Source organism: Panicum virgatum, chromosome 1N, assembly GCF_016808335.1.
Source record: "Panicum virgatum strain AP13 chromosome 1N, P.virgatum_v5, whole genome shotgun sequence".
NCBI classification, from domain to species: Eukaryota; Viridiplantae; Streptophyta; class Magnoliopsida; order Poales; family Poaceae; genus Panicum; species Panicum virgatum.
This window is the reverse complement of record NC_053145.1, coordinates 62426362-62436027: the sequence shown is the minus strand read 5'-3', so window position 1 is coordinate 62436027 and position 9666 is coordinate 62426362. Positions and strand designations below refer to the sequence as shown.

At 48.6% G+C, this 9666-nt stretch overlaps 1 protein-coding gene across 1 annotated transcript; it reads left to right on the top strand.

Moving 5' to 3' along the window:
• Positions 1 to 5802: 5802 nt before the first annotated feature.
• Positions 5803 to 9666, top strand: LOC120653860 (protein DCL, chloroplastic-like). The gene is made up of 3 exons (XM_039931545.1): positions 5803 to 6466; positions 8870 to 8984; positions 9335 to 9666. The coding sequence occupies exons 1-3, from the start codon at positions 6042 to 6044 to the stop codon at positions 9506 to 9508; spliced, it is 714 nt and encodes a 237-aa protein (XP_039787479.1). The 5' UTR covers positions 5803 to 6041; the 3' UTR covers positions 9509 to 9666.

Genomic DNA, 9666 nt, shown 5'->3' with positions numbered 1-9666 from the left:
CATGATGAGAGTGCTTGCATAAGTCTTGGATGAGCTCTTGAAGTTCTCCTCAATCTTTGCCAGAAAGGCCTTAGCACTCAGATCTGCTCCCTGCGCATCCTTGGTGGGGATGGCGCCCTTAATGCCAGCACTGATGGTCTGAGACATGACCATAAGTGCCATGCGGTCTGATCTTGCCCACTTTTCCAGAGCAGCTGAAGTCTGTCCTGCAGCAACAGCAGGCTTATCCTCCCTTAATGCCAGATCCAGGTCATTCCAAGCCAAGCATGTCATGACCTTGCCCTTCCAGTCAGGAAAATTCGCTCCATTGAGCGGCTTGATGTTGTTCAGGTAGGAGACCACAACATTGACATTTGTCACTGAAAATCAAGGGAAAAACTTATCTTAGTAATCATATACAATAAAATGCAAATAAAAGTATGATAATAATCCCACGGTGGTCTGATTAACATCATGCAATTAAAATTTCAATTTGCATCACCGGTGGGGAAAGCAAACAAAATTTTGTCTTAATACTCATGATTAAACAACGGTGGTCAGAAATAATCACAAGTTTACTCTAAATAAACTTCTCGGTGGTTCCATTTATTTAGAGGCATCTCAAAGTATAGTGGTGAAATAAACTTATAAACATTAAATAAACACCAACTACTTAAAATTACTCATGCAATAGCTTAACTGAAATTAATGCAGAAATTAGACAGAACTTAATACTTAAAATGAGCTGAAAACTGAGAATAAAAGAAAACTTAAAACTGGCCCGGAAAGCAAAATGGCCTGCTGGTGGCCTGCTTGTGCGCGCTATGCCCTCAATGCGCAGCGGCCCAGGTGCGTGCGAGCGCGGCCCAGCAGCTAAAAGGGGGGCGCGGCCCAGCCCAGCAGGGCGTGTGCGGCTCAGGGAGCGCGCGCGGCTTAGCGGCTCCCGCGCTGCTCAGGGGCGCGGCTCGGCGCTGCGTGGCTTGGCTAGCCGCAGCCGCGGCATAGGCAGGCACGCGGCTCGGCGCAGCGGCTTAAGGCGGAGGCGGCGGCTTAGGCAGCTCATTAGTCTTTAGGCTCGGCAGCAGATGAGCGGGCCGCCAATTCGGCCCGCAGCGCGCGCGCCCTCCCCCACCCGCGGGGCAATTTGAGCCGTCGGCTCTGATCGAACGGCTCAGGGCGGTTCGGCGGGGACTTAAAAGGCTGAAAATTCGGGGTAAACCCTAACCCTAACTTATTTCCCTCCCCTCCCCGCGAGCTTCACGGGCGCGAGTGGCGGCGGACGCGTCGCCGGCGACACGCGGCTTAGGTCCGCCGAGCCGGAGCTCTCCCTGTGTGCGGCTCTGATGGGATCTGAAGGCCGGAGCTTCGCGGGCCCTCTCTGTGGCACCGCGTGCGTCTCGCGCGCGGGCCGTCGAGGGGCTCCGCTGGGGCTCTATGGCCGGCGGCAAGCCGGGGCGAGCTGATGCGCCGACGAGGGCAAGCTGATGGATCGGCAAGGGCGCAGGCGGAGGGCGCGGGCTGATGTGAAGGAGACAAGCTCCGCCGCGCCGAACCGGTCGGCACGGGGCTACGGCTCTCGAAGGGACGCCGGCGACCACGCGCTTCGGCAACTGATGCCATGCGCGGCCACTGACCATGAGGTAAGTCCCTCTCATCTTAATCTTACTTAAACTGATCTAGGGTTAGGGTTTGGGATGGGGATTTGCTTTGGTTCTGATCTGAGATTTGCATTTCGCTCCTTCTAATCTCACTTCGTGCAGACTTATGCACGAAATTTGACCCAAAACCGAGAGGTTTAGGCCACTGACATAATAGAAAAACTTAATTTCGTGAACTAAAACATGAAAACCACCTATAACCGTGACTGATCTAGGGTTTTAGGCATAAAAACACACCTCTGACTTAAGTAAAATCTAACTATAACTTGTGTGCATGACATGAAACTTAACTGAGTAGAGCTAAACATGAGATGGAACATGCACAGATAGATCTACACCATGTAAACTAAACCTAAAGCTTAGGGTTTGTCTAGGAGATCTAACTAGGATTAGGATAGGCGACTGATACCAATTGTTAGGAATTGAATCTAATAGGACTTAGCATTGACTTAATCAGGATCACTAATCCAATAGAAGATCATCCCTAGTACATTAACTAATGCGAAATAGATTAGATTCGGTTCTATACCAGCGGTAGTGGTGTCCATGACGCTGGTGGGAGTAGATGCGGTGGTGACGACGTCGATGGTGTTGACGGCGTCGGGGATGAAGCACAGACGCTCCTTGAGCGTCCTGGCGGTGTAGCGGCATCCTTCAGGACACCACCGGCATTTCCCCGGAGGTGGTGCTCGCGCTTCTGAGTCTTCCTGTGCTCTGATTGATCGATGGGTGGTGGAAAATATTAGGGTTACTAACCCTGGGGTCAACCCCATCTTATTTATAAGCACTGTAGGCCCAGGGCCGAGCCCAATGGTCTTAGGATTGCCTCCCGATCAGGGTTCACCAAACCGGCGGGAACCGGTCCGGTTTGGACCGGTACCAAACCGGCCCAAATTCAAAATTCAAATTTAAAATCAAAAAAATGAAAAATTCTCAAAAAATTCCTAAAAATACTTCAAGGTGCGACGAATCTAATGGTGTCAAATTTTCTCAAAAATTCATTCATTTAGTATAGTTTGCGAGGATTTGAAGTTAAACAAAAAAAACGTGCATACAAAAGTATACAAATACAATGTAAAAGTAGTAAAAAAAGATTGGAGGGTTCATTTAGACTAAAACATGTTATACAAATATTCATTTAGTATACTTTGCGGGCATTTGAATTTAAACAAAAAAAGAAAAAAAATTGAATTTGGCCGGTTACCGGTCAAACCGACCGGTATACCAGTACGAACCGTTTGCACTACGAATTTTGAATTCAAATTTGACTTCGACCGGTACTGACCGGTTTCCGGCCAAACCGGTCCGGTATACCGGTACCGGACCCTGCCGGTTTGGCTGGATCGGTCGGTAAGAGAAACCCTGCTCCCGATCAAAGCAATCGCGGATAGGTTTCTGAGAACCGATCCCTAAAGTCACGGGATAAGATATCCTCTTTTTCTGCCGATTCTGTTGCTGACCCGCGCTGGCGCGCTGGCCGCCGGTCCGTACCGCCGCGCGCTGCTACTGGGGCCATAATGCTACGCGTTAGTGCTTGCTTGATTGATTAAAGTGTGTGGTCTCAAGTGGGCAGTGGCGATTGCATGCCGATCGGCCGATCCATCCACCGTCGTATTGCACCGTGATGCTTAGTTTTGTCATTACTTGCGTGGTAGTGTTTGTTATAATCGCTGGGGGTGATGATTGCATACGCACGGGGTGAACCGAGAGATTCCTTCTCTTAGGATAGTCTCGAGCTTAGGTACAGGAGGAACAGGACCGTGCGTCCGTGCAGACCTAGGGCCTGTACCCGGCAATAGTTCGATAGCTGTGATTAGTGGTTGGTGCTAATTTATTATAAAAAAAATGTACTGCTGATTGGCTGGTGGCTATTATTAATTTAAGCTGAAAAAAAAAATATTGTTAGCTAGTTGGTTGTCATGTCAGCTGAAGCGAATGAGAGTTATGGGCACAACGTTCCTGCCAGGTGGCTTCGAGCTCCGGTTCTTCTGTCTCGAGCAGCGGCAGCCAGAGTTTGGGGAGGGAGCCTGGCAGGCGGCCTTAAAAGAGGAGGTGGGGGCGGTAGAGACGACCAGCTGTGGTGATTAGACAACAGATGGGTCAGGATTAGAGCGAGGGGCCGTCAAAAAAAAATTTCTTGCTTTGCCTTTGGCCGTTCTCTTTCTGTTAAGTGTGCGTCTGGTTTCTCCCTCGCTTGTACAATTGGTGTTTGCACCGCTCTTGTATGTTTCCCCCATTTCAATAAAGTTCAGGCTAGTTTCCAGGCTCGCCGTAGTTCCCATCAAAAAAATTAGAGCGGGGGCACAGTAGCTCGACGGCGGTAGCGGGTTGCACGGTGGCATCTTCGACGGCGACCGAGGTTGACGGCAGTGAGGGCATAGCCGTCGTGGGCCTCCTGTGATGGAACGGCACGCAGACTCGAGCGGTTTTTTTGTTTTTTTATTTTCGTTTTTTACAAAAAATATTTTTTCGTTTCCGAAATTTACAGAAATATACCCCGACCGCCCCGCTGTCGGGCGGTCGGGACCTGGTCGCCCCGCTGCGAGGCGGCAGAGGCTTTTGTGCAAAAACATTTACAAAAATATTTGGACGCAGGTCCTTAGAGACCAATCGCCCGGCTGCGGGGCCGGCCCAGGCCGCCCTGCTACATGGCGGCCGGCTCTGGAGCGCTGCTAGCTGCTGGATCACACGCAGCAGGCTGCAGGCGCGGCAGGCAGGAGCGGGCCGGGAAATATCTCGTGGACACGCATGGCTGCTTGGCTGATGAGGTCAGTGACGCGATTTGTGCATGGCAGCAGCGTGCATGCGCTCGCTCGGGGACAAGCGGCGTGCATGATGAGGTCAGTGACGCGATTTGTATCATCATATCATCATCAGCAGCGTGCATGATGAGGTCATCATATACGCGTGTACAGTTTTTTAGGAAGAAAATCTCTATATTAGGATGCTACTATAGTACTATATACTGACTACATTGCACTAGATTCTGCGTACTTTCCTCCATGAATGAAGGGAACATATCTGGTGTAAACCACAATTTTTGTGAAAACCCGTGCAAACCACGGCAAAAAAATTGTCTAAATTCACAAAAAAATCACACATGTAGATAATACGATGATACACAATCTTGTAAAATATTTTGTCCAAAATCAACTTCGTTTGTGGCATCCTAATATAGAGATTTTCTTCCTAAAAAACTGTACACGCGTATATGCTCATATATATGCATTGTATACCAATTACCAAACCATACCAATGCACTTACGAACACCCTACCACTATGCATATGTATAGCTACTATACCGTATGCACCGTATGCGTAGAGACCACCAGCACACAGCAGGTGATGATATGATGATACAAATCGCGTCACTGACCTCATCATGCACGCCGCTTGTCCCCGAGCGAGCGCATGCACGCTGCTGCCATGCACAAATCGCGTCACTGACCTCATCAGTCATGCGTGTCCACGAGATATTTCCCGGCCCGCTCCTGCCTGCCGCGCCTGCAGCCTGCTGCGTGTGATCCAGCAGCTAGCAGCGCTCCAGAGAGCCGGCCGCCCCGCAGCTGGGCGGCCTGGGGCCGGCCGCCCCGCTGCCGAGCGACCGGCCCCCAGGGATCTGCGTGCAAATATTTTCATAATTTTTTTGCACAAAAGCCCCTGCCGCTCCGCAGCGGGGCGAGCAGGTCCCGGCCGCCAGACAGCGGGGCGGCCGGGTATATTTCTGTAAATTTCGAAAACGAAAATATATTTTTATAAAAAATGAAAATAAAAAATATAAAAATAAAAAAACCGCCAGACTCGAGACCTTCGCACCATCGAATGCCCAACTTTCATAATAGCATGGGCAACAAGTCATCCGGCCCATGGGCTGCGCCTCGTCGTAAGAAGAGCGCGTTCGGGCCGCTAGCCGCGTCAAGCTAGCACAAATCTCCGGGTAGGTATCTCCAAAGCCTGGGCCCATAAAATTAGTTTGGCCCAGAGGATGGTGCGCAGGCTGGTTTTCTGCTCAATGTGCATTTGGGCCGAAATGTACTGCCCCTGCTCTAGCGAAATATCACGGCTCCAGTGTGCTGCTGCTCCCTCCCGTCCCTGTCCCTGGGCAACACCAACAACAGAACTGGCCACAGAGACCTATCCACTCCTCCATGCACCTCCGCGGCTAACTTCCCAGCCACTACTTGCGCCATCCCCACGCGCCGCTCGGCTCAACCCAAAACCACCGCCCCCGACGAATTCGCAAAACCCCCGACGAGCCACCGCCACGACGCCTTTGAGCCTTTCCCCCTTCTCCGCCGCCCGCCCCGCCAAGCGAGGCCGGGCCCGTGACACGGCGGGCGCCGTCCGTACCATGCCGTGACGCCCGGACTCACACCCACCGAACCGCAGCCGCCTCGGCCCTCATGCACCTCCCCTCGCCGAGCGCGCACACCATGGCCGCGCCGGCCCTCGCCCGCCCCTGTATCCTCCCCGCTGCTCACCTCGCCTCGACCTCTTGCCTGCTGGTCCTCCGGGGCCGGGGGCGCGGGCACGCGCACGGCCGCGCGGTGGCGGCGGTGAGGGCGCGCGAGCAGGGCGCGGCGCCGCCCGACCCGGCGGCAATCCTGCGGCGGCCGGAGGTGGCGGCGACGACGTCGGCGGAGGAAGAGAGGGACGTCGACGCGGGATCTTCGCTGGATGGCCCGGTGGAGGATGAGGCGCCCGAGGAGGAAGGGGTTCAGGCCAGGGGGAAGGCGCCGGAGAGGGAGTGGGTCGACTGGGAGGACCTTATCCTCGAGGACACCGTGCCACTCGTTGGCTTCGTCCGGATGATCCTCCACTCCGGCAAGTACGCAACTTCTCCTCTCCACGCCTTCTGCTCTGACGACTAGCACCAGGAATTCATTACTAATTTTGTCATTCAGCCTGGTGAATTTTAGTATAGTCACTGGAATTATTTTTTGCTGTGCACGTACTCCCGTAGCCAAACGCAACTCATCGAACAGATGGTGTGTGTGACCTATGCTTATGACACTGCAATGCAAATGACTAATACAAATCATTGCCGGCCGTTTCGGTTTTCGCCTCGATCAAGATTGAGTTTCTGCAACGAGTTGCGGCCTGTGGAAGGCCAGAGCTTAGTTTCTAGACGGATGCGCTGAGTGTGTGTAATCTCTTTTATGTAATAATAGGACTTATGTAAAACCCTGCATGCTTCCTCCTCAAATGCATTTTGCAGTGCTCCTGCAGATTTTTCAAAAAATAATGACTATTAAACATTGATGGAGGCGCAACTGGACCAATTTACATTTAGAATTTCAGATCGAATTCCACTCAGATAGTGGCGGCATCTAGATTGGTATTGGACATCACAATATGCCCTATGCTGTGAAATCAATGAATGAGGGGAAATTGGCTGAACGGGGTTCATTTAATTGGTTGGATGAACCTATCACAGATTATACGTAAATCTAAATTATATATTTCATTTTGAGGGGAGACCACACAATAACAGGCTTCAAGCAAACCGATGATATCTCCCACTCTTCATACATGCTTGTACGCTTACGCTTAGCGCATCCTCTTTCTTATTACCTGATCAAACTTTGTTGCTGCCTTAAGTTAATTGGGCAATTGGCTATTGTGACAGGCTATATGCTAACAATGTCTGAAATACAAGTTGTCGTGGAACCATCTGAACTATATATCACGAATAGGTGATTGATGCTGAAATGTGTTCCCTTCCTGATTAGGGTCCACCATTTCTTCTTCGCCATCCTTTTCACATTTCTCTGAAGACCATGAAATCTTTCTAGTTACTAACAGCTTTACATCATTTCTACAAAGTACAAACACTCAGTTACAGTGTATCAAGATACCTCATTCAGTCAGCAGAACTTGGTTCCTGCGCTCGTGACTTTTGCTGCATCTGATGGAATGATTTGGGGTTTAGGCATCTGATTGAGTCATGATGTTTGCTAACATATTATGCAACTTGTGTCATGCCGTATGGGTGCATTCTACTTTTTTTTTGTGGCAAAATAGGCAATCTCATCCTTGAACTTTCGCTCCCGGGTCAAGTTCGCCCCTATACTCTTGCATAGTCCAATTTAGTCCTCAAAGTCTTGTTTTCAGGTTCGGTTTCATCCTCCATCCGAGCTGGACGTCCATGTAGGCATCCAATTCAACCAGATGCATCTAAAATGTCATATGCACCCCTCATTCCATTCAGCTCACCAGCTAGCTCATTTTTATTTACGAACAAGCTAGCTCCTGTAGAGGTTAGGAACAAGAAATGGAGGTTCATGGTTGATCTCAGACAGAAGACATGCTCCTGTAGATATTGGTAAGTCTCAGATATCCCATGGCGACATGGTTGTGCAGCCCTGTTCACAATCTCGGTTGAGCCGAAAAATTATGTAAATACATGTTTCTCTATTGACCAGTACAAGATAACTTACCAGCGAGCTAAATAAAAATGAGCTAGCAGGTGAGCTGAATGGAATGAGGGGCTCATAGGACATTAGATGCTGCTGGCGGAGTTGGATGCCTATGTGGACGTCCAGCTCGGATGGAGGACGAAATTGATCCCAAAAACAAGAGTTCGAGGACTAAATTGGTCTCCCCAAGAGTACATGGACAAATTTGACCCGAGAGCAAAAGTTAAAGGACGAGATTGCCTATTTTGCGTTTTTCATCCTGCAGAAAAGGCAACTTTGTGAAATTCAGTTAGTTTCACTCTAAGTTTCTCATAAAAAAATAAGCCTCATTGCATTGTGTAGAACATGAAACTGTTCCATAAAATTTGGTTTTCGCTCTACTATGCTATTAATTTACCATGGCCTTGCCATGTGAAACATAGCATATTTATGATTACTATGTCAAAAAGTAAGAAATTTGCATTGTTACTTGCAACATGTGCTGTTTGTTATTGTGGTTCCTGACTAATGGACCATAGTAAGTCGGCACTTGATTTGCTTTATGATAAGTCCTTTATAGTACTGGCCTACTAGGCATGCCATGTGGTTCCAGTCATCCAACAATCAGCAAGATTCAGTTTTAAAACAGATCTGACTACAGAAGCCTTAGGATACAACAATGTGTTGTTAGGCTGAATTGGATTTTCATTTCTATCCACCTTCTACCATCAGGAAGTATAACTTTCTTCCTAAGCTAGTTGTTGTGACATGCAGTCTGTGCTATAACTTCATATCTTTATTTTGTTAAATTTCACCTAGAGAAATTATTGCAGGTATGAAAGCGGCGATCGATTGAGTCCTGAACATGAAAAGGCGATCCTGGAAAGGTTGCTTCCATACCATCCACAATATGAGAAGAAAATTGGATGTGGTATTGACTACATCACGGTACGTTGTCTTAAACATTAAACCAGCCTAGATATTATCTTTAATAAATGGAGCTTAAGAAATTAAATCAGCAACCATCTCGCATCCCTTGTTGCTGCTGAGTTTTGACTTTTGAGCATGCACCCTTTGATCGGCATATGCCAACTTTTTTCTTTGCAATATAGTCACATGATTGGCAATAAATATCAGAGTTTTTTCAATTATGGATAGGGGAATTCGAAGATTTTCGTTGGTTGACTATTGTATTGTATACTAGTGACTTACTAGCCCTGAAATTAAAATGACAGTTTTTGCTTGATTTTATTGAGTGCTAACTTCTTTGGGAACTCACAATTAGTATCATTTTCCAGGTAGGATTACATCCAGAATTCGAAAACTCAAGGTGTTTATTCATAGTTAGGAAGGATGGTGAGCAAGTTGATTTTTCTTTCTGGAAGTGCGTCAAAGGTCTCATCCGACAAAAGTACCCCATGTATGCAGACAGTTTCATTCTCAGGCATTTCCGCAGGAGACAAGATTACTGAAGTAGATGCTCGCATGCCTGTTTCCGTGTAACGTTTCTGTGATATTGATTGGTCCACATGGGCTTTAATATCCTGCGATTTTGCATTTGTTGAAATCCAGTGGAGTGGTAGGTTCCAAAGAAGTAAATATCGCTTACAGATGGAATTTTGGTGCTCCA

Excerpts from the sequence above, each read along its gene's own strand:
- LOC120653860 (XM_039931545.1), top strand. The coding sequence starts at position 6,042 with ATGCACCTCCCCTCGCCGAGCGCGCACACCATGGCCGCGCCGGCCCTC. Across the intron at positions 6,467-8,869 it reads ATGATCCTCCACTCCGGCAA|GTATGAAAGCGGCGATCGAT; the intron begins GTACGCAACTTC and ends AAATTATTGCAG. Across the intron at positions 8,985-9,334 it reads GTGGTATTGACTACATCACG|GTAGGATTACATCCAGAATT; the intron begins GTACGTTGTCTT and ends ATCATTTTCCAG.